The sequence below is a fragment of the Sceloporus undulatus genome, chromosome 7, assembly GCF_019175285.1.
Source record: "Sceloporus undulatus isolate JIND9_A2432 ecotype Alabama chromosome 7, SceUnd_v1.1, whole genome shotgun sequence".
NCBI classification, from domain to species: Eukaryota; Metazoa; Chordata; class Lepidosauria; order Squamata; family Phrynosomatidae; genus Sceloporus; species Sceloporus undulatus.
The window spans coordinates 18,277,668-18,301,868 of NC_056528.1; the positions used below are offsets into that span (position 1 = coordinate 18,277,668).

At 44.2% G+C, this 24,201-nt stretch overlaps 1 protein-coding gene across 3 annotated transcripts in view; it reads left to right on the top strand.

Moving 5' to 3' along the window:
• The first annotated feature begins 9,460 nt into the window (after positions 1-9,460).
• The window catches only part of ADAMTSL2 (ADAMTS like 2), a 29,664-nt gene continuing 14,923 nt past the window's right edge, over positions 9,461-24,201 (top strand). The window contains exons 1-12 of one of the 3 annotated variants that reach the window (XM_042477826.1): positions 9,461-9,567; positions 10,076-10,144; positions 15,236-15,350; positions 16,474-16,619; positions 17,410-17,485; positions 17,855-17,957; positions 19,990-20,135; positions 20,238-20,361; positions 20,540-20,620; positions 21,546-21,721; positions 22,101-22,443; positions 23,080-23,461. In XM_042477826.1, coding sequence (XP_042333760.1) covers positions 10,125-10,144; positions 15,236-15,350; positions 16,474-16,619; positions 17,410-17,485; positions 17,855-17,957; positions 19,990-20,135; positions 20,238-20,361; positions 20,540-20,620; positions 21,546-21,721; positions 22,101-22,443; positions 23,080-23,461 — 1,712 coding nt within the window. In that variant the 5' untranslated portion in view covers positions 9,461-9,567; positions 10,076-10,124. The remainder of the gene's footprint in view (positions 9,568-10,075; positions 10,145-15,235; positions 15,351-16,473; positions 16,620-17,409; positions 17,486-17,854; positions 17,958-19,989; positions 20,136-20,237; positions 20,362-20,539; positions 20,621-21,545; positions 21,722-22,100; positions 22,444-23,079; positions 23,462-24,201) is intronic. The other 2 variants (XM_042477828.1, XM_042477827.1) reach the window with 2 other exon arrangements.

Here is a 24,201-nt window from a genome sequence, read left to right on the forward strand (position 1 = left end):
CCAGAGCCATAGTCCAACACTCAAACCGTTACGCCACACTGGCTCTATCTTTGTTACTCACCATTATTTATTTCTGGTCCTGGTGCTGAGCTCAACGTCTTTTCCATGCAAATGTCAGCCCCGATTTCCCCCTTAAATTTATTGATTTTTTATTTCCAAAGCCTAATAAAGATGTGGCAGTGGAGACTGTCTTCTTGTTCCTGTTGTTAAATGACTGGAAATCTTTCCCCACCAACCACAAATGACATCAGAAAGTACTCAGTTTAGGTTTTGATCTGTCCTTTCTGACCAGCCTGTTTCAACTCAGCACTCTATGTACAGAGGTGCTGAAACACACACACACACACACACACACACACACACACCCCATTGCACTGCTGTGGATGGCAAGTCCCCTGGCCAACTATTTCTCTCAATTTTTATTATGATTGTTAAAGAAAGAAAGAAAGAAAGAAAGAAAGAAAGAAAGAAAAACAACTTTATTACAAGCCTTCTGCTTTTCTCCTTCCTTGGGACTAATATCTTTTCCTTGGAACCGTGCTCAGATTCTTAGCATCCTTTTCAAGACAGCTGTTCAGATGAAGAAGGGAGAAGGAATGCGAGGCAGGCAGGAGGATGAGAAACTTGCCCTGTGATTTTGGGCTCTGACCGAGTTGCAGTGATATGCGCTACTGTCTGCATACGTCTGGCCTTTCGGAGACGCTTCTCCTCTCGAGAGTCTTGCTTTTCCTTCTGCATTTGGGGCACAGAGACCATATAAAGCTGCACCACTGGTGGATGTGCCTCCAAGTTGTTTCCGACTTATGGTAACCTTAAGTCATGGGGTTGCCTAGGCAAGATTTGTTCAGAGGAGGTTGGCCAGGGCCTTCCCCTGAGGCTGAGAGAGTGTGACTTGCCTAAGGTCACCCAGTGGGTTTATATAACCAAGCTAGGATTTGAACCCTTGTCTCCAGAGTTGTAGTCCAATGCTGAAACCACTATGTCATGCTGACTCTCTGTCCTGTACGTATGTAGTGTCCTGGCACACTACACACATTATAACATTAGCTAACCCCCCAGCCCCATGAGGGCTTTCTTGGCCAGTTCATCACATCTCTTTTCTGGTTCCCATTCTATATTCCAACACTCCCATAACCATTCATATGGTTATCTACTCACCTTGGCTTTAGGCAACATCTTTCCTCCTGCCTTGCCCCTCAATGGCCATCATTAAAACCATATTTGTCAGAATACCTAGGAGAAAAGGAGGAAGCTAAATAAGTACCATATATACTTGACAATAAGTCAACCTCATATATAAGTCAAGGACAGGTTTTGGGGCCAAAATAATGGGTTTTGATATGACCCGTGGATAAGTCGAGGGTAAAACCTAGGGCCATGTAACAAAGGATCTAAAGGATGAAGCAAAAGAAAATAATGCCAAAGAACTTACAAAATCCCAGCAGTCATAACTGTGCTCATACTAAAGGCTGGATGGATGAGAGAACAGAGGAGTGGTCAGTGCTTCCAAAACAGATTATGCTCTTGCCTTTCACCAGGGGATGGCTCCTTTTTAAAAAATAAGAGGTAAAGTACAGTACTAACATTGACCTGTGGATAAGTCAACCCTGTTTTTTCGGGTCAATTTTTTGACTAAAATTTCTAGGCTTTTACATGAGTATATACAGTAAATGCAAAGATCCCCCGGAGAGTGTTTGCAAGTTGTGGCAACCAATCAAACCTTGCAAACTGTAGGAAGCTGCTGCTCTCCAAACTGAAATCTGAACAAAACCATTTCCTCTGGCTCAGAGTTGGCCTTGCAAAACCAGAGAATCGCCGCCTTTGTCTCCTGCCTGGAGGTGACCCATAAAAACTAGGCCTTCAGATCTGGCAACGCTACTTACTGGAGCTCAGGTGTGTGGGGCACACACTAACAGGGCCTTCTCCTGAGAAAGGCTTATGGAACCAATTGGCAAGTTGGGTAGGAAAATCTTCCATTGATTTATGCCTTCAGATTAAGCTCTGGCCAATCTTAGTAATGGGGTACCATTTGTTCTTTCACTGGGTAGCTTTCATCCATTGCTGGCAAGGAAGGCCCGTCAAGTTGATGGATACGTCGAAGAGTCCGCTCTTTCTGGAGACCCTTTTCTTCCCCATCTGCACCACCTCCAAAGCCATACTATAGTACGGTGCAAAATCAATAGTATATATCCCACAATATAGTTCTTAGAGGCTAGGAAACTTTCCACAGGGTTTAGAAGGGGGGAAAAAGGAGGAGGAGAGTGCAGGATTGTGTGTGTGTGTGTGTGTGTGTGTGTGTGTGTGTTGGAGGGGGGAGTCAGAGAGAATGAAAAAGTCACAGCTGTGGACCTGGACAGAGTATTGGGATGCAGCCAGTGGTGAGACATGAAGGCAAGGAGTGGAAACACACACACACACACACACACATGGCTGTACCAGGTTTGAGCACATGTTTGAGCAATTACAGAAAATGGGTCACTTAAAAAGTTGCTAGCCCTGGGGAAGACAGGTGGCTGGGAACAAGGGCTGGGACTGCAAGCCTTTTGGCTGGACGCACCTTTTTAGAAGAGGAGACAGGGCATGGCATCCGGACTGCCCCGTCTCTCATCGCTCTTTCCAAGGATTCCCATTTCCCAGCAGGGATTTTGTCATGATTTGAATCGGAGGGAGCCAGAATACTGCTTTTGATAATGATGATGGTAGTCTGTTCCGTAGGATAATTCAGATTCCTGGATTCTTGGATAGAAAGCAAATCAGATAGTTAAAAATTCCATCCGTAACATCTGGCTGACTGAAATATTTACAACAATAATAACATTAACAACAACAACTGACATTCTACCTGGGATTTATGCCTTCGTAAATGGCCTTGCTGTTGTGTGCCGTTCGAGTCGTTTCCAATGTAAGGCAACTTATGAGGTTTCATTTCATTTCTATGTTGCCTTTCTCCCAGAAAGGGACCCAAGGCAGCTCACAAATAAAACCATTGAAAAAGGTTACAATAAATACAGGCTCTGATGCAGGAGACCAGCTATTTACGCTAATGGTAATTGCCCTGGTAAAATTAAGAATATCCATTTCTGCCATCTTCAGGTCAAGAACCTCAGGCAGCTGAGCCCAAGACTTCGGAAAGCTGCCAACGGACATGGAGATGCCTGTAACCAGAAGCTCCAGAGGATTTATTTTACATGAAAAACAGATTTTGGTGGTGGCTGTTTTGCATGGAGATTTGGCAGGACAGACGTAGTACTTAATAGGGCTTGATTTATGTTGAAAACTACCTCCCCCGGCAATACGGAAACTGCCTTGTTGGGGAAGGCGCTGCTTTGTAAAGTGGGCTTTTGGGGGGTTGAAGTACCTACGGAGATGCAGCTACATATTATACCTGATGCAGGATCTTGGCCAAAGATGTAGAAGGTACCTTCCCTCTCACCTCTGATTTTATAACAAATATTACAAAATACAATAAGTCTTTGTGATGTTTCCTAGGGAAACCCAAAGAGTGCAACCCAATAGAAACATGGTTTCTGTGCTTGCAAGCTCCATCTCTTCTCCTGCTGCACCTGTATCCTCCTTCTTTTATGGGCAGAATAAAAGAGCTACTTTGCACCATGTGGCCACCCGGCATGGACTGTTAGTGGAACACCTGCTGCCTCCCTGCCTTGAATAAGCTCCTTTATTAATGTTCCTTCCTGATCACTATTTCCTTCTCCGCAGCCCCAGACTTTTGATTCTTTCCAGAACGCCCAACCTTCTTTTTTCCCTGGTGCCCATTAAACCTGCAGCCTTTTTCTCTCGGATGCAAATCCAGGCTTTGGCTTTGGCCCCCCTGAAGGCCTATTCGAAGGCCTGAATGCTGCCTCTCTCAGCTATGCCTGATGGCCTCCTGCATCCGCCGCTGGGCTTGCCTGTTCTTTCTTCAGAAAGCTTTCTGAAGCACAAAGGTATCTATGAGAGGAATGTCAATCTTTGATTATTTCATCCTTCTATACGAGGACAAGTTATGTAGTTTCCCACAAACCTCAGGACAAAGTGGCTATTTCTCTGCAGTATTCTCCCTTGTCTTTTGACTGTCCCAAAGGGCTTGCCTTCCAATATTTCACAGGTGAATTTCATAGAATCACAAGAGTTGGAAGAGATCGCAAGGGCCATCTGATCCAACCCTGTTCTGCCATGTCCATCCAACCTTGCCAATCTAACCCAATTCTGCCAATACACAAGCAAAGCATCCCTGGTAGATGACCATTCAGTCACTGTTTAAAAACCTCCAGAGATGGAGACCCACAAAGCACAAAGAAGGAGATCCAACAAGGAACATGTGGCCAAAAATCAGAGTGAGGTCAAGATGGGGAACATTCTTAATGAGGAAGAATATACAAGCAAGGAATGGATGCAGCAGTTTGCTTTTTCCTGAGCCTCCTGGGAAGGGCAAGATTTCATCCTTTCCTCTCCTTTCTCCTCACTGAGTGGAAATGACTACCTGCACATTTCTCTTAACCTTTCTTCCTCTTTACAAGAAGTTCATCATCTCTCTTCCCACATGGAAACATATGCATTGTTTATGCAAATGTTTTCTTTAACAATGTGTTTGGGTACACACACCCCATTACAGTTAGTTTGCACATTTCTTTTTCCATTGTAGCCGCTTGTATTTTTAACTGCATTTTTAAAACAAATGCAAATGTGGTTTTGCACATTATTTGAGTTCTTCAGTATACAATATCAATATCACAGGCATTCACACATTCATGGCAAGGCGTCCTTTGACTCAAAGTGACACTTGGAAGGAAGGATGTGGACACTTTTCAACTCCAAAAAAACCCATACCCTCCAACTGTCCCATTTTGGCAGGGAGAGTCCCAAATAATCCTCTGCCATCCCACTTTTTCAGCTGCCTTTATAATGTCCCAGTTTCTCACTCCTCCTTCAACCTTCTCCCTTTGCCCTCAGCTTTCTTCAGTTGCTGCAAATCACTCCCTGATATTTCTTGGCCACATGTTTCCTGGTTTTCATGTGTGACATGTTGAAGGGTATGTTAGTCTAGCTGGGCTATAGCCTCCACTTGATGCTTCTTTAAACAATAGTTAAGGTTCTGGAAGCCAAGAGAATACTCTGATATTAAGGCAGACATCCCAAAGAGACAATACCTCTAGAAAATAAATAACAAACATGAGGAGGAAACAATCTGGAGACTGCCTGACGGATGGAAGAAGCAAACTTGACCTCAACCAGCCACAGTGCAGAGTCTGTTGGTTCGGCACCGATGAGAAGCCAAAATGGTAATTACAGTTTTGAACTCATATGAACTAAACAACTGGACAGAAAATTGTAGTCCTGGAGTCATGTTTGTGTCTGCAGACAACAGAAATGTTGAACTCACAATGTCGCTGAAAAGTAGAAACCTCTAAAGATATCCATCAAATGGCGTTCGAAGCTCCATTCACCTGAGTGGCCTGGTCACTTTCGTCAGGTGCACCCATAAGGTTGAGAACAAGCGAACGCTCACCCTCTGCCCTTTGGCAATAAGGGAGGAACATCAGAATTGCTGTATCAGGTTACGAGGTTAGCATAAAGAGAACATACCTGTGTGGCGCAACATCCACTTCTTCTTGGCCAGGTGAAGACTACGGACAAAGAGAAATACAGTGGGCCATTGGTGTCTCCTGAGGTTTGATTCCAGGACCCCAGTGGATACCAAAATCCATGGATACTCAAGTCCATTAAATACAACAGACAGTAAAATAGTGTCCCCCATACAAAAAGCAAAATCAAAGCTTGCTTTTTGGAATTTATATATTTATAAAAAAAACATTTTCAAGCTATACTTGAATCTGTGGATGCTCGAATCCGTGGATAAAGAATTCAAGGATATGGAGGACTGCTGGCTGAAAGTCTTCAGCCCTTCCATTCAAAATCTGAAAGACATTTTAAAGACAGTTATCCATTTTGGGTGGCTGGTTTTTTTTACAGATGCTCTGAGAGCATGGCGAAGCGGCGAGAAAGGTTCTCTTTGGAGTTTGGCAAAGTTTGTTTTTCCAGTGAGGTACACAGACAGTGTACCAACATTTCATCAGGATAAACAACAGTTTAAAAGCAGAAGGTGACAGGCACATATTGCTTCAGAGACTTGATGTCTTGTGGGATGTGAGATCTATGACTTGTTTACTCTCAAAGGAGGTAAGTGGCACCAACGCCCAGGCAGCTTTTTAAAGGAAACTCACCAATCCTAGACTGCTGTTGTTGTTGTTGTTGTTGATTTTGACTTCTGGTGAACTGAAGGTGAATCTACCTTGAGAGAGGCCTCATTTACACTGCAGAAATAATGCAGTTTGACACCGCTTTAACTGCCATGGCTCAGTGCTATTGAATCCTGAAATTTGTAGTTTTGTGAGACATTCACCCTTCTCTGTCAGGGAGCTCTGACCACAACAAATGCCCAAATCTCAGAATCTCATTGAGCCATGGCAGTTAAAGCAGTATCCAGCTGCATTATTTCTGCAGTGCAAATGAAGCCTAAGGAGTTTATCACACTGGGGCTAATTTCAGCATTAAAGAGAGATTAAAGTGCATTTAAAGCATCCCGCAAATAAAGGGAACATCGCGAGTAATTGTGCAAATGATAATTACACGCAATTGCACAAATAAAGTGATATTGGAAATGCATTGTCACTGAAATCTCAAAGGTAAAAAGATGCTTCTTTGTGACCACTTTAATGGCGGGTTTTGTGCGATGTAAGGTGAAATCGTTTCACGTAATTACGTGATTTTTCCAGAATATTCACAGGATAAACTTCCTATCTCCTTCATGTGATAAACTCCTAAGTCAGGCAGAATTTCTCTGCTTGATGTTCTTAATGCTTTGCTCCTGATTTTTATATTCAAGTATATGCCATTCAGGACACTCTTACTTTCCCATATCCTCCAACTGTCCCAGTTCCACCTAAACGTTAAGGAAGAACGTCTTGACTGTAAGAACCATTCAACAGTGGAATAGGTTGCCTTGAAGGATGATGGAATCTCCTTCTTTGGAGGTCCTGTCCTGTCCAATCCTATCCTATCCTGTCCTGTCCTGAGCTTGGATAGACATCTTCCTGCAGTGCTTTTGTTGTGTCTTCCTGCCCTTGTGGTGACACTTGAGGCCCCTTCCAACTTAGTGATTCTAACCAAGCAGTTCTGCTCATCCTGAATTCTGACACACGATCCTCACCCTACATAATGAATAAGCACAATGGTTCAAGAGTCCACAGGTCTATGAGACATGGGGCAGAGCAATGGTTCGCAACCTTTGGCCTTCCAGATGTTTTCGATCCCCATAATTCCTGACTGTTGGCCAAGTTGGCTGGGGCTTCTGGGACCTGAGGTCCAAAACAAATGGAGGTCCAAAGGTTGAGAACCACTGGGTTAGAGTGCTAGGAACAATGTGGTGGGTCTCTTTTCACCCTGCGAGTTGGCTGTATAAAATATTCCAGTGCCCAAAGTGATTTGGCATTTCAGACCCACTTAATGAAATTCCCCGTCTCAAATAAATAAAAATAAAGAGACGATCATCCAAAAGTCAGGCTCGCATGTTCCATTACAAGTGCATCTTAGCTGTGTATGATCCTTCTCACTCAGTGCAACAAGCGTTCTGGTAGTAAATAACATCTGCTTGCAATTTCTCCTTCCCTGGCCAAAAAGACAGAGAGAGGCGAAAAGCATCATGTGGGATCGTCTGCTGGTGATTAATAGCACACCTGCCCCAAAGCCCAGCCGATATGATGGTAGCCCATTAATCACTGTGTGTTGTTGGGGTTGTGTTGATTTACTACCAGTCAAGAAAGTACCAGGGCTCATGTTCTTTTGCTGTGGCCAAATTACTTCTGTAAGTGTCTAGAATCTGGAATCAGTCTCTTTAGGGATGCTTTGAATCCACAGTGTTTGGCTTCTGATGTGAAAACCACCAATTCATAGAATCATTGAATCTGGGACCACAGGGGTCAAGTATTCCAATCTCCTGCCATGCAGGAATACACAACTGCTACAACACTTCTGAAAGATGACCATCCGATCTCTGTTTCAAGACCTCCAAAGAAGGAGATGCCACCACCCTCCAAAGCAGTCTATCCATCTGTAGAACAAATTTTATAGGGAAGACCTTCTTCCTACAGTTTAGGTGGAATCTCTTGTATTTTCAATCCACTGGTCCCAAAATCTGATCTCTATGGCAGCAGTAAATGAGTCAGTCCATCTTGTACATGACATCACTTCATGGGATTAAAGATGGCTATGATGTCCTCTTTCAGGTGCAGAATTAATGTGGTTTGGTACCACTTTAACTGTCATGGCTCTGTTCTATGGAATCCTGGGATTTGAAGCTTGTTACCAGAGCTCTTTAACAGAGACGGTGAAACATCTCACAAAACCACAAATCCCAGGGATCTATAACGTTCAGCCATGGCAGTTAAAGTGGTGTCAAATGGTCTCCCATTCATATGTCTATGTGTATGTGCGTTTATGACTCCATGAATTGCATGGATTTTCTTAGGCGAGGAAGATTCAGAGGTGGGTTTGCCAGGTCCTTCCTATGAAATCTAACCTACAGCACTTGGTATTCCTTGCTGGTCTCCTAGCCAAGTCCTAACCAGGGACGATCCTGATTAGCTTCCAAGATCAGATGGGATCTGGTGCCTTTAGAGGATTTAGGCCATAAAGGTAAAGGCATTCCCTGTTGACAAGGTTGTCAAGTTGTGTCTGACCATAGAGGACGGTGCTCATCTCTGTTACTAAGCCAAAGAGTCAGCATTGTCTGAGGACTGCTCTGGTGGTCATGTGGCCAGCATGACTGCACCAAACACTGTTACCTTCCCACTGAGAAGTGGTACCTATCTATGTACTTGCATTTGCATGCTTTGGAACTGCTAGGTTGGCAGAAGCTGGGGCTAGTGATGGGAGTTCGCCCCATCATGCAGCACCTGGGCCTTGAACTGCCAACATGCCAATCTTGCAATCAACAGAGTCCGTGTCTTAACCACTTGAGCCACTGCATCCCATTTAGGCCATACTGCCCCCTTTAAAAAAATTATTATCCACCAAGTCTGGCTTCAGGAAACAAACTGGCAATGGGTGATGATGTGGGGGGGGGGGGAAAGCATATTATGTGAAAGCCAGGCTTGGAAGAGAGGAGTGGATGTTTGGGAGGGAGATGGTATGGGGAGAGAGAGCATCTCAGGGAAGTTGTGTGGAGAGGTCCTCCTCACTGTCTGTCCGACAGCTATAAAACTGACTCCAGTTGACTTGGGATAACCGCTAAGCAGCCAGCTCCTCCTTTCAGGACCCTTTGGCTGGCCTTTGAAGTTGGAGGAGAGAGAGAGAGAGAGAAAGAAGGGAAGGGAAGAGGGAGGGAGAAAGTGTGTCTGCAATTTCTGCACCTCCTCTTTTTCTCCTGCTGCTGCTGTTTCTCCTGCAAACTGCCTTACCTCACTCCTCCGACTCCACAGAGGCGCTTGTTGCACCTGGTTGTGCCTGGCGCATCTTTTCCAAAAGCTTGAGAGCGCAACATTTGGATGCCAAGGGGTCCCTTGCTCTAAGGTATGCCTTCTCTTCACCTTGCCATTCCTTTGGTTTTGCAAACTTCTTCTTCTTATTATTATTTTTTGCATCCTTTTGGAAGGAGGTGAGGGTGGTAAATTTTCATTCAGAAGAAAGCAATGTCCAAATATATGTGGGGGGGAAACCCCCAACCTAGGGCTCTTTTTTCTTTTTTTTTTTTTGCATCAGCTGAAGGAGGAATTTATTTGTCTTTGGTTTGCTGCAGACAGAACAATTCTCAGAATCTGGGCACTGTGTGTAAGGCGGGAGACTGTTATATAATACCAGGGAAACAGTTAAAGTTTATTTTCCCCCCTCTCTCCCTCCCTTACATTTCTAGTCACTGCATATTTTTGTAATTCCCCATTTGCCCACAAATAAACCAAAATTAAAAGGCACAATTTGGAGGTTTTCCCCTCTTTTTGCCCTCTTGGTCAGATTTTCTTTTAAAGTGTATATAATCATCTCTCTCTCTCTCTCTCTCTTTCTCTCTCTCTTGGATTGAAAGAAGAATAATTATTTTACTGGCTTTGAACCAGAGGTGGCTTAAGGCTTTAATGAAAACCAACTGTGTCGGGTAAGTTTCAGCCACCTGTCTCTGGGACACCCAGCCAAGAGCTCTGGGACTTATGGATGCTGAGTTTTGGGAATTGCATTTAGGGAGGGCCCCAGATATAGTTTATACAGCGAAATAAGGTGCAAGCAGTGAAAGGAATGATGCATTGGTACCCAAGGGAAGCTGTTAGACGTATCTCTTCCTGGTCTTCAAGGTCAAAAATGAGGAAGGTTGGGTGGTTTTGTGTGTGTGTGTTCCAAAAACATAGATTTGCTCATATGGTAAAGCCCTGGGATTGAAACCTGGACACATTCATTGAAGTGGGATGAAGCAGCGAGCTTGTCTACATGGATCAATTCCCCCTCGCTACATCTTGTTTACATGACTCAGGTCAAAACCTTGAATCAGGTGTAGTTTGTCTTCATGATGCCCATATGCAATTCAAGGCTTCCTTTTCCAACCCATACTTAAATAATTCAACTTTTGCTGCAGGTTTTGGGCTTTCTTCACAGCTGCAACAGTGGCTGCCTTCATTCATGGTCCCTGCAAGCTGCCCGGTGCTGCCACTTGTGGGCACATGTCTCCCTGAATGCAGAACAAGGTGCCTAGCATTGATAGCATGGCTGCGCGTCTCGCTCTGACTGGGCACTGGGGGATGGATGGAGACCACATGGGAAGGCAGCCAACCGTTCACTGTGAGGGCTGAAAACATGCAGTAAGAGGTATCAGGTAAGGAGCAAATTTGGGGAAAATTCAGGGCCAGAATACTCCAAAGACACTGGAGAATTTAATTCTCTTGGTAAATCTTGGTAAGTCAAGACAAGCCCTGAGAGACACCTGTATCATAATTCTTCCCCACTAGGGTGGTTAGGGGCATTGGGCCATGTGTTTATGGAGCAGAGGTTGGCAATACACATTTCAGATGCTCCTTAAAAAAGGACCGAGGGGTAGGTGAGTACAGAGGCAACGGACTTCTGTATTGTATAGACAGCACTGGTCCATGGGTTCAACCCCTTGTGTCCCAGGTGAAAAGGGATCTATTAGCTTGCATGGGATGGTTGGTCCAGCTAAATCATCTTTCCTCCAACTGCCTGGTCTTGAGTAACAGCAGCTTTCTAAGGACTTTGGTGAAAAAGGGTCTTGTCTTGACCTTTTAGCTTTGGCCATTTAACTGGTCATTAGGGTTGCTAGATCTCCGGGAGATATCCAGCCCATACTTTCTGGGCTTGGCCACTCTTCTCCAGTCTTCAGAGCAGGGGTCGAGGGATCTCAGGATGAAACTGCTGCCTTGTAAAGCATGTGAATCTTTTCCTCATCAGTGGGTTTTTAAAACATTGGATGGCATACTGGAGTGCAACTGCGGTTGATCATGCTCCAGGTATCGTGCTTATTGGCACCACCATGAATGGCATGTTTCAAGAATGCCCTGTGTAACATCACCAGAGCTTGTCATCCGTAGGTCTCAGGTTTTGGCTTGGCGTAGTCCTAACCTGGCAGCCCTATTGGGTGCAGTTGCAGCAGTTTATCTTGTAACTTTGCATGTTTGGTATATGTGCTCTTTTGCTTAATATGTAAGCTGCTTTGAGTCCCAGCTTTGCAGAAAGGTTGGGGTATAAATAAAGGTAATTACAACAGCAGCAGCAATAACAATAACTGAGTAAGTCCTAGAGTCAGAATCGTATAGCAATTTGAATGATGGACTAGGACATTGGGGACCAGGGTACAAATCCCCACTTAGCCATACTACCTCATGGATACCAACATCCAGGGATGCACAAGTCCAGTTATATACAATGGCATAGTACAATGGTGTCCTTTATATAAAATGGCAAAATCAAGGGGGAGGGGATATTTTTAAATCATGGATGGTGGAATCCGTGGATGCAGAATCTGTGGATACGGAGGGTTGGTTGTAGTTTCTATGCTACTTTTCCTAGAACAGCTGAAACATGCATAAAAATTTGAGATCTATTTCTGGAACTGCTCCAGGGGTCCCAGTTAACTTTAATCCAACCTTGGTTGTGCCCCTTCAAAACTCAAGACAGAAATGGCACCAGTGGTTCTGCTCCTTTTCTGCTCCTTGCAGATGCTTGCTGTAAGGTTGCTTTCTCTCCAGATCTTGTTCAGGGCTGCAAAGTATTGCTCTCTCAGTTCTCTCAGCCTGGTTGGAACGGGACACCATGCAACTCAGACATAGTCTGAAACCAGGGAGGATGGTGGAGGGGGGGGGGGGACTCTGTGCAGTATTAATACAATAATCCATTTCAGTTTGGAAAAGCCGTCTCTCCACTCCTGGTGGTGAGAGCCAGAGATGAGCAGAACTTCAGGAAATTCTCACTCCAGGCAGCCAAAAGAAAGTGGGATGGTGTGTATGTGTGCTGTCTGTGCTGTGTAGAGAGAGCCCAACCCGCCTCTTAGAGGCTGGATTGTTTGAGGAAGAGAAACCCTTAGTTATATTCTAGGGGAAAGCAAAGGAGGATGTTGGGATCAAGAAGATCAGGATGGTGCTTCTGAACCTGCTTGGCTTGGGATTTGGTGGATGGTGGCAGTGCCACAATTCTGGATGCAGGAAGAGAAGGACAAATTGCAAGGGGAATTGTGTGGGTTGCAGTGTGTGTGTGCTAACAATCTTAAGAGGGTGTCACACAACACAATTGGGAGAGGTAAAGGTGAAGCCCTGTCAGGGGGAGAAAGACGTTAAAACGCTGGCCATGTCAAAGATTCATCTGGACTTGTTTCCCACTAGATATAAAATAAGCATGACCCAGCATGGTATAGTGGTTTGAGCATTGGACTATGGCTCTGGAGACCAGGGTGTGAATCCTTTCTTGGCCATGGAAACCCACTGAGTGACCTTGGGCTAGTCACACTCTCTCAGCCTCAAAGGATGCCAAGGACAATTGCCTCTGAACAAATCTTGCCAAGATGTTCCCGTGATAGGTTTGCTTTAGGGTTGCCATAAACTAGAAATAACCTGAAGGCACAAACAATGACCTGAGCTTAAATCTGTATGTATACCTGTGATATAGCTATGTCTGGCTGTGATATAGTTATGTGGTATAGGGATCTGAGTGTTGGATTAGGATTCGGGGAGACCAGGGTTCGAACCCCTGCTCAGCTATGGAAACCCACTGGGTGATGCTGGGCAGCTTACACTCATTCAGCCTTACAGGAAGGCAATAGATAAACCTTCCCATGGTAAACCTTGCCAAGAAAATGCTAGGATAAGGTCACCATAAGTCTGGAGGAAAGGCAGGTAAGTATTTGATTTATAGCCTGCCTTTCCCCTACAGAGTGGTTCAGCAACCAAATACAAAATAAAGTAGGGGAAAAGGATATACAGGAAGCCAGTTAAAATTTGGCTTCAGAGCCAGCCATCTGAAAAGCCAAAACAAAAGGTTTGTTCGGAGTGGGGTTTGCCATTGCCTTCTTCTGTGGCTAAAAGAGTGTGATTTATCCAGGGTCATTCAATGGGTTTCTATGGCCAAGTGGTGATTTGAACTCAGTTTCCAGAGGGGTAGGAGACCATTCAGGAACAGCTCTCTCATCCCTGAGCCTCAGGTGCATAACTATTATCAGATATGTTTTAGCATGTAGCGTTCATTGCAAAAGTGTATCTCTAGAAACTCAGGGCTTCCCGAGCAGGATGCATTTACGGTGGACCCTTGGTATCTCCTGGGGTTTGGATCCTGGGCCCTCCCGTGGATACCAAAAACCATGGATGTTCAAGCGTTGTATACAATGGCATAGTAAAATGGTGTCCCTTAAATGAAATGGCAAAATTAAGATTTGTTTTTTGGAATTTTGGGGGGAACGTTTTCAAGCCATGGATGATTGAATGCATGGATGCAGAATCTATGGATACGGAGGGTCAACTGAATGACCCTGAAACCCATTGAATCATACTCTTTCAGCCGCAGAAGAAGGCAATGGCAAACCCCACTCCGAACAAATCTTGTTAAGAAACCTCCATCATAAGTTCACCTTACAGTTATTTGGCTGTTTTGAACAGCTAGGGATGCTAAACAGCCACCATGTTAGAAGCTGAGTGTGGGTCAGTGGCAGCTGGAGGCTTCCATGATGGTGGGGTTGTCAATCGGCTCTGAATTTTAACCCAGATGTTGAAGGACCCATCCAAGGTGCTAAGCTCTGTCCTGTCAAATGTGTTCAGCACCTCGGATAGCACCACCAAAGCTGAGGCTGAATCCCAGCATGGGTTCATCCCTCCCATCCAACATGGCAACCACAACTAAAGTGAGTTGTTAATCCACTAACCACTTTCTAAGGTGGCAAGTTTATTTTCTAAGAATCTCTAGCTCTTCCAGCACAACTCTAAGGTAGACATTCACCAGAAGTTCACCATAGAATGGTGCAGGAGCTCTTACAAATGCCTAGAGAGGTGTTTTCTCTAGGAATTTCTAGGTCTTCCAGTGTGACTCTATGGTCAACTTGCAGCAGGGTTGCACTGGAGGACATAGAGAGAATATATTAATCAAATCCAGGGATAACCAAATCTGCAAAAGGCAAATCTGCAGAAAGCTGCAGATATGGAGGGCCGACTGTATTCATTCAGAGTATTTATACCTTGCCCTTCAACCACAAAGAGCCTCTTACAAGTGGATAGTTTGACAAGTCCCTGTCCTCAGGTTTACAGTTTAAATAAGACATGGAACACAAAGGAAAGGGGCTGGTGAGTGGGAATTAAGTTCAGCAGTTTCTGCTGTACTCCTCCTCATCAGATGCTGGTGCCTAAGCAACATGGAACTGTCCCTGTGTATTCTTTTTATATGACTCTAGAGTTGCAAGAGACCCCAAAGGCTATCCAGTCCAATCCTCTCCTATGCAAGAATACACCATCAAAGTACTCCATCCAGCTTCGGTTTAAAAACCTCCAAAGAAGGAGACTCCACCACTCTCCAAGGGAGTCTCTTCCACTGTCGAACAACTCTTATCATGAGGAAGTTCTTCCTAATGTTTAGGTGGGATCTCTTCTCCCATAGCTTGAATCTCAGACCTTTAGAGAGGTCTCTGCAGGTGAATTATGAGGTTAACTGGAGGGGATACTTCCATGGTAGTTCTGGAATATTCACATTATGCCTCTTGCTTTGTTAGGATGAAGACTGCCAAGTGGAGCTGGGAGCATATCCTTGTGAACAACTGTGCTTGCCTGAAAGGAACCCTTGCCCTGGCTGTGGTTGTAGGAAACATTGTCTTGGCAATAGCCCAGGTAAAGCTTTCATTTAAGGGGGCGGTTAGAGAAGTGGAACTGGACAACAGTTTGACACTGCTTTAACTGTCATGGTGTCATCCTATGGGATTTTGGGATTTATAGTTTGTTGTGGCCCCAGAGCTTTCTGACAGGAAAGGCTCAATATCGCACAACATTACAAACCCCAGAATTCCATTGCATTGAGCCATGGTAGATAAAGCAGTGCCAAACTGCATTCATTCTGCAGTGTAGATGCACCCTCAAAATGAGACCCATTTCTGAAAGCCAAAATCACAATCTTTTGCTACTAAGTGACAAAGGCTAGTAGTTTTGACAAATGTCCCATATACCCCTATTATCAATTGGTGACTGCAGAGCTGGAACAATGCATGAACTCAGAACCAAAATTGAAACCAAACCTCTCTGTTTTCTTAGTCTGGAACAGAATCTGAATTGGCATATGGCCTTTGAAAATTTCTGGCTACTGGTGCAGAATTAAAGTTCAGCTCGAAACAATAAAAAGAGGTGTTACTCTCATGAATCCCAAACAGAATGAATCACGAGCTTGTAAAACTGGGAGAATATTTATGTGTTTGGGGTTGGCCTTGCTTTTTGTACAGTCATCTCTACAATGACACACAGTGACTGGCAGGCCCCACACTTTGATCCACAGAACAAAACTGGATCCACTTTGGTGTGTTGCACCTGCTTCATCCAAACAAGTATCCAATTGGGAGAGATGGACAGTCTCTTCCTTTTCTCTCCATTCTTATGTGTGCAGAAGGGGGTAAAGAAGAAGACTAGAAAGTATCAGTTTTACAAAGAACCCAAACTGCTGGCAGAAACAAAAAGTCTGGGAAAGGAAGGGGAGGAACCTGAACTGTCCCAGAATTACCAAAATGTTGTCTGGATCTGAGAATAGAATAGTTGAGTAAAAACAATGATCTCCTTGTACGTTTGGCCAGTATGGATGAGCTCTCAGTTGTGCATCTTCTTGCACAACATTGCCGCTCAACACAAGAGTGGCGGAGCGCGATCAATGCACCACTCCATAGTTGGAGATTCACAGGATGCAACCCTGTTGCAAGATTTTGACCCTATGTATCCAGTTCATGTTGCTTTCCTCCCTTCTGGCAAACAGGACCATGTGCCAGCTTCGAATAGTCTTGAAGAAGCCGGAGCTGACATTACGGCGTATTGGTGGGGCGAGTGGACAAAATGGACGGCTTGTACTCGGACTTGTGGGGGAGGAGTAAAGTCCCAAGAAAGGCACTGTCTCCGTCAGAGGTAATCACCCCTTTGCCCCCTTGAAGAACTGGCAGTGCCATGCTCTTTGGCTGAGATCCCAGCAGGCCGAGTAGACTTAAGTGAAATGTTACAAATATCCATAGGAATCCAAGTATGAGCATATGAATTTTGCGTACCATGAGCCCTAAGAGGAGATTCCATTCCTTCTTCGCTAATGCATTTGCTGGTTGTGATGGCACTTTGTGAATGGAGTGTTTCCTCCAGTCTCATGAACCTGGAAGTGTGTTATCCCAAACTTACAATAGTATGAATATCAGACAAGCAAAAACCACTTCCATACACCAGTGGCTGGTGGTTCCCATGTCAGTGGGATGAGCAATCCATTCCACGCTTTGGCTAGCTGTAAAGGAGAAACTTATCTGAGAAGTTTGTTTTGATGCATGTGATATACAGCATAAAAACAATGTTGTAGTGAACATTTTTCAGAGACATGCATCTATGTCTGCAGGGCATGATAATGAAGCGTGGTTGGATTGTGCCTTAAAAGAATGAATTAATTATACCAAAAAAGTCTTTTTCATCAGCACATTTTCAAATACTGTTGCAAAATTGTGTAACAGTTCCAGACCTCAATTGCTTTCCCTGAATTATAGCACTAATGGAAATCTGGCAATTCTAAGTACCTCTCCAAATTACAATTCACCGGATTGCATAGGATGGAGCCATGGGAGTTAAAGTGGTATCACACGTCTATAAAGATATAGTGTAGATGCACCCTTAGTATGTTACTGCTCTCATTGAAAGCTCATCTTCTTCTCTCTGTCTTTAGAAGGAAGTCAGTGATGGGGTTTCTCAACAAAACATGCACTGGAACTTCCAAAAGATACCAGCTGTGCAAAGTACAAGTAAGACAACATTTTTGTGTTTTTTTTCTGTGCAAAAAACAACCCTGTGTGAATTTTGTGCAGCAGAAGTCCTGAATTGCGAATAGCCTTGAAAAATGGTTTTTGAGTATTTCCTGGAAGATAATTGCCAAATTGCTTATTACTTCTACCAAGAAGAAACTTTGTAAGAATTGCATCCCTACCATAGATATACTCTGAAAATGATAGGTAGAATGGCTGATCATTTTCTTAGTATGTTCATTATTACCGCACAATTGTGTGAGTATTGGGTGTGCGAGGTTAATGTTGAAAGGAGAAATGGGGCACCAGACGGTGGAGGGACTTTGCCCCCTCTTTTCCTTAGAAGCGGCTCTTCTCTTCCTTTTCCAGCAGTGCCCTCCAAACGGCCGGAGCTTCCGAGAGGAGCAGTGCTCTTCCTTCAACTCGCATGTGTATAACGGGAGGACGTATCAATGGAAACCTTTATATCCCGGTAAACAACAAGACCTTTCTTTGTCTGGTTTTTGACAACATCAAGACATTTTGAAAAGTGGGGGGGGGGGGGGGGAAGGAAGGGAGAGAAACTTTGAAATGAATAAAGCGTTCTTTTCCGCTAGGAAGAAGGTTTGATCTGATTAGCAAAGATGCCACCCACCACTTCCGCTCCTTTGCAGGAGTGTTTTGCAGCTGCAACAGCTGCTTCTGAAGAAGAAAACCATTGTTATGGACCTGGAGTATGCTGAAGAGCCACCGGTTTCAACTTACAAGTCGAAAATACTGTATATACTCATGTATAAGTCTAGAAATATTAGTCCAAAAACTGACCCAAAAAATCTAAGTTGACTTATCCACGGATCAATGTAACTACTGCACTGTACTCCAAAATAGAAAACATTCCTTGGTGAAATGAAAGGGTATAATCTGACCTGGAAAGACTGACCCGCCTCTACTCTTTCATCCCTTCATCCTTCAATGTGAACACAAATAGTTATGCCTCCTGCAATTTTGTAGGTTCTTTGGCATCGTTTTCCTTTGCTTTGTCCTTTAGATCCTTTATTACATGACCCTAAGTCTTACTCTTGGCTTATCCATAGGTCATATCAAAATTCATAATTTTGGCCCCCAAACCTGCCCTTGACTTATACATGAGGTCGACTTATAGTTGCGTATATACGGTAACAATTTCAGTAGGGTTGATGCGTTCCCCTTCCAACAGAGATTTACTAAGCAAATACTCCATTTTTAGAAACATGGTTGTTCACAAAGGGGCAGGCTTAAAGACACAAGAAGCTGGGTCACATCAAAGGAGGTTGACCTTCTCCAGTGTTCTGTTGGTCACCTGTGGAAATGGCCTGCCTGGCCGTTTTGTGCCTGTGTCCTGGTAGTCAGACGTGAAATGATTGCCTCAGCTGTTGAGACCTCTGGAGGACTGTGGTGAACCTCAACAGAATATCTAACCACTCTGTGCCCGGCTACAGGGACATAGCCACATGCTTTTGTGACTCCCCTCACTCTCCGCCAGTCATGAAATGGCCATTGTTGGTGGTATCTTCAGCAGATCTTCATTAAGACGAGGCTGGTGGTAAATGACTCAGTGTAGCAGTTGTGCACATGGAACTGTTGCATTGTACTAATCCATGCAGGATTGTGGCCATAGACTCATAATGGCTCATGCTCTCTCACAATGGATGGGGCTTGATCCTAAATGAAAAGAGGCTGATTGAACACTTTTAGTTTCTTCCTTGTTAAGCGAACAGTTGCCATGCATTCCTAAGAAGAGGACAACCCTGTCATTTTGGGACAGTATTGCAATGTGGTTCTGCTTATCCTTACTGAGGGATGAATATCCATGCACAACCATACTGCAGACAAGGGAGTGGGGAAGGGACAATATACCTCCCTATGGAAGAGGAGTGCTGATCTCTCCTGAAGGTCACTTGCTTCTCTTTCACACGATCCAATTCTACTTCAACTGATATGGCTGTGTCCTATGCAATCATGGCATTTGTAGTTTCATGAGATGTTTAGAACTCTCTACCAAAGAGCTCTAGTGCCTCACTAAACTACACATCCCAGGATTCTGTAGAATGGAGTTGTGCCTGGGGAGATTGAAGCAAACCTTTATTTTTACCATCACTTTATTTTTATCATCACACCCAATGCTCTAGAAGCAGTGCAAGTAGAGTGTTGAGGGCCAGGCAGAGACTGTGGCCAATGCAATGTCCTGGATATCTAGCTCCTACAATCTTTGGTAACCAGTTTCCTCCAGTACTTGGTATCCACTGGAGTTTGGATCCAGGGCCCTCTGTGGATACCAACTTCCATGAATGCTCAAGTTCCATTATATGTAGTGGCATAGTAAAATGGTGTGCCTTATATAAAATGGCAAAATCAAGGTTTTCTTTTTGGATTTTAAATATATATATATTTCAAGCCATGGATGATTGAATCTCTAGATGCAAAATCCATGGATGTAGAAGGCTGACTGTACAATGTTGTGTGTTCATCTCTTCCTCTCTCTTCAGATGACTACGTCCACATCTCCAGCAAGCCTTGCGATCTCCACTGCACCACCGTCGATGGGCAAAGGCAGTTAATGGTCCTGGCCCGGGATGGGACCTCTTGTAAATATTCGGATTTCCGAGGGGTTTGCGTGTCTGGAAAATGTGAGGTTGTTAAACATTATAGCAACCATATTGTCCGTAGAATTCTTGACATTGCATTGGCCACAGCCTCTGCCTGGCCCTCAACACTCTATTTGCACTGTTTCTAGCCCATTGGATGTGACGGGATACTGTTCTCGACCCACACGTTGGACAAATGTGGCGTTTGCCAAGGGAACGGGAGCAGCTGTACCCACGTGACTGGGAGTTACAGAAAAGGAAATTTACACCTTGGTAAGACTGGAAGGGTATCTTTGTGGTGTTGTTGATGCCCAAGAAGATACAGGCAAGGCCCCTTGCTGGTGACTCCTCATCAGGATATAGCAAAATGTGGCTACACCCCTAGAAAGCTATAGCCTTTTGTGACGGGTTGCAAAGTTTGCCTTTCATTCATTAATATAGTTTTCCACAGGCTACTCTCTGGTGACTCACATTCCTGCTGGTGCAAGAGATATCCAGATTGTGGAACGGAAGAAGTCAGCTGATGTTCTGGGTGTGTATGATGCCTAGCACTGCAACCAAATAGAATATGGTCAATTTTAATTTTAATATTTATCTCTTGTAAATAAAAATACAAATAATTTGGTAAATGGCTCCTTTTACCATAATTGATTTGTGAAATGCAGTCTTATTTTGGGATGGGTCTACACTGGCCAGAATACTCTGGGCCGTTCGTGGGGTATTCTATTTCCAACGTCGACCCGAATGCTCCCTGTTAGCTCTGCACTTGTGAGTGAAGCCTGCTGTGGTGCCAAGCATTGCATGAGTTGCACCCTCTGAGGTTGGCCTTGTTGCAACATCAGAGGGAGTGACTCTCACTATGGGCTGTGCCACTGGGCGGCACATGGGACATGTGTGTACATAACCTCCTGGCATCACTCCGAAGTGCTCCAGATTTTCCTGGAAAATACAGAGTAAAAGGTAAATCTTTTTAATCTAGTTTAAAGGCAAGATGGCCCAGATGCAGTGCAGAACTAACCTCACCTTGCAAGGACAGTCCATCCCTGAATTGGGGCTTTGGCCCTGTGTTGTGTGGGCACATGGGAGTTGGGGGAAACCTTTGGCCTGTGTAGACATGCCCTTAGTCTCTCTGGATTCATGATCCCACGAATCTGTGTCTTCTTTTCCTGTATCCTTCTGCCCTCTTAAAACAGCTCCTTCTCTGGTTCCAAGGCCCTCTCTTATGTTTTTCTCAGCCAGCTCAGGTTTCTCCTTCCCTCACAGAAGCTGCAGCATTCAACAGCCTTTTGCTTCTAAAATAGATAAGATGGAATGTTCACAAACCATTTTGTGATGTCCTTTGCTTCACCAATGACAATGTGGGATGGGGCGCATTCAATGTTTAGCAATGCGCAACTGTTACTGTTGAGTACTTCTCAGAACGTAACCTGAGAGAACCATCCCCATCCCTTTTGCAGCTGTTGCTGATGAAGCTGGCTATTACTTCTTCAACGGCAACTTCCGAGTAGATAGCCCCAAAAATTTCAACATTGCTGGGACCATCTTCAAATACAGAAGGCCAATGGACATTTATGAGACTGGAATAGAATACATCGTGGCTCAAGGACCAACCAACCAGGGCTTAAATATCATGGTAAGTATGGATATTATCAGGCTAGAGATCGGTGGTGAATGGTGAAGCATTGCCCTGTGGTTGGGAATGATTTTTAGGCACCTTAATGATGCATTACTTATTGCTGCCTTTGAGAAGACATTTAGTGAAGGGTTTTATCCCTAGCCCCTAGCTATTGAGGGGCTTGGATCAATTGTACTAGCTGAAACATTGATAACCTGTCCCTCCCTGATCTTGCCTCTGCCTCTTGTCAATATTTCATAGATGAGTGAATTTAGCAGGTCTGGGGGCTTTTTGCCTCTGCCACTGTACTGATGGCTGTGTATGCTATATTAATACATATTGATCCATAATTATTATTAATATTTGCTCCTGTTTGCAATTTCCTTGCCCATTTCAGGTTTGGAACCAAAATGGAAAGAACCCATCAATCACGTACGAATACACTCTCCTGAGGAGGCCGCATTCGAAAAACATGCAGCCTGTTTACTATACCTTCTCTGAATCGGACAGTGAAGAAAGTCAAGAAGTTGATGGAGAGGAGCCTCTGGGGTTTGTGCAGCACAACGCAAGTTTCTTTGGGGCTCTCTCCAAAGAAAAAATCCATCTGGAGAATCACATGTTTGGCCGGCAAGACACAGCTGAAGACTTGGACTTGAGCAAAATTCAGGAGACCAATGAAGTCTATGAAAGGGTGGAAACCAAGGACTGTGATCCAGCTCTGAAGGCAAAGCAGACTAAAGGTGAGGGAGATGTGTTGCCTAAAGCTGGTTTCTGTGCCTTTGTTGTTCACATGGTGGGTAGGAAAAGTGGGAAACCATATTACAAGTGGAGAGACTCTGTCAAGGAAGCCACAGCCCTGAAGCATAGCTGATGATACTCCAGTCTGGTGATACGTTTCAGCATTGGAGCATGTTATTTCCTTATTGTTGTGTGCCTCCAACTCATTTCTGACTTATGGTGACCCCAAGGCAACCCTATCGTGGGGTTTTCCTGGCAATATTTGTTCAGAGGAGGCTTATCATTGCCTTCCCCTGAGGCTGAGAGAGTATGACTTGCTCAAGCTCACCCAGTGGGTTTCATGGCCAAGATGAAAATTGAACTGCATTATTTCTGCATTGCAGATGTGGCCCCAACAGAGTTTAGATCTGATACAAAATCAAAGCACAGACAAAACATAACAATAAAGTTCAAAGCATCTAATTTTTGAGGCATTAAAAATAATTGGAAATTTTGCATTCAAAACTTTGCAATTTTTTGAACCTATAAGCACATTTTTGCTCTAGTTCTATGATGATTATCTTTAATTTCTTTCTTTCTTTCTTTCTTTCTTTCTTTCTTTCTTTCTTTCTTTCTTTCTCACTCTTGCCTCATTCCAGATTCAAATGCAACCAAATCCAATTACATGGTCGAAGGAAACAGGAGGGAACTGGACTCCCACCTTGCTTCCAAAGAATTTCTTTCAGAGAACTCCATTCGCCACAAACATTTGGACAAGACGTCCGACTCGAAAGAATCCAACCAGAACAAGACCACAAACAGTATCTTTGCTCCAAAGAAACTAACCAATTCAGTTGGGTCCTACGCCGACAGTCTTTATGTCGATTATGATGACAGCGACGACGGCGTGGCGTACATTGTTAACGGCACGTTCTTGGAGTTGAGCAGCGACAAAACCATCAACACATCTTCAGAGACCCAGTTTTCAAATGCTACCATCTCTGCCACAATTCCTCAAGGGAACCGAACCCACAAAACCAGGTAAGAGCCTTTGGGCGGAGGGGCATTTCCAACCGGAATCTGGCTTTGACATTGCTGGGTGGATGATGGGTGGTTACCCTCTAACCCGCTATATTGCAAGGGTTGTTAGTGTTAGGGTCTGGAAGGTAAGTTATACATTGCACGGGGAACCTCTTGATGTGGCAAAACATGGGGGCCTTCAAACCAGAGATAGTCATCAGTCAGTTTACAGTTTGCCTCCAGGGTCAGCTGGTGGATCCACTACTACAGAGATAGTGAATATGTTTTGAGTTTCACTGCAGTTTCCCCCATAGTTGTATCAGGTTGAACATGAGATCTGTCAGCAGTGGTCTCTAGTTTGGTTCTAGCACAGTTCCTATTCAATTCAGAGAAACTTCAGGAGGACTGGTGGTACAATCCACAATACTACTACTACTACTGCTACTGCTACTACTACTGTTTATTTCTTAGCCACTTCTCCCCATGGATTAAGGCAAGGAAGGACAATAAATAAACAATGCACAATGGATTCACTACCTCTGCATTGACGGATCTATCAGCTGCCTCTGGTTGCATCCCAATGTGAATTAAGAATTGAGTGCCTGGGTTTCTTTTCTTTACTGGAAAGGAAGTTCCCTTGTGATCATTGGAAGTTAGCTCCAAAGTCGAGGATGGCAGCCATGTGAGGGTTGCTTTTATGGGAATGCCCCTGGTTTAAGGACTTTTAAAATGACTTTTGAAGGGACGCTGTTGAGCATTTT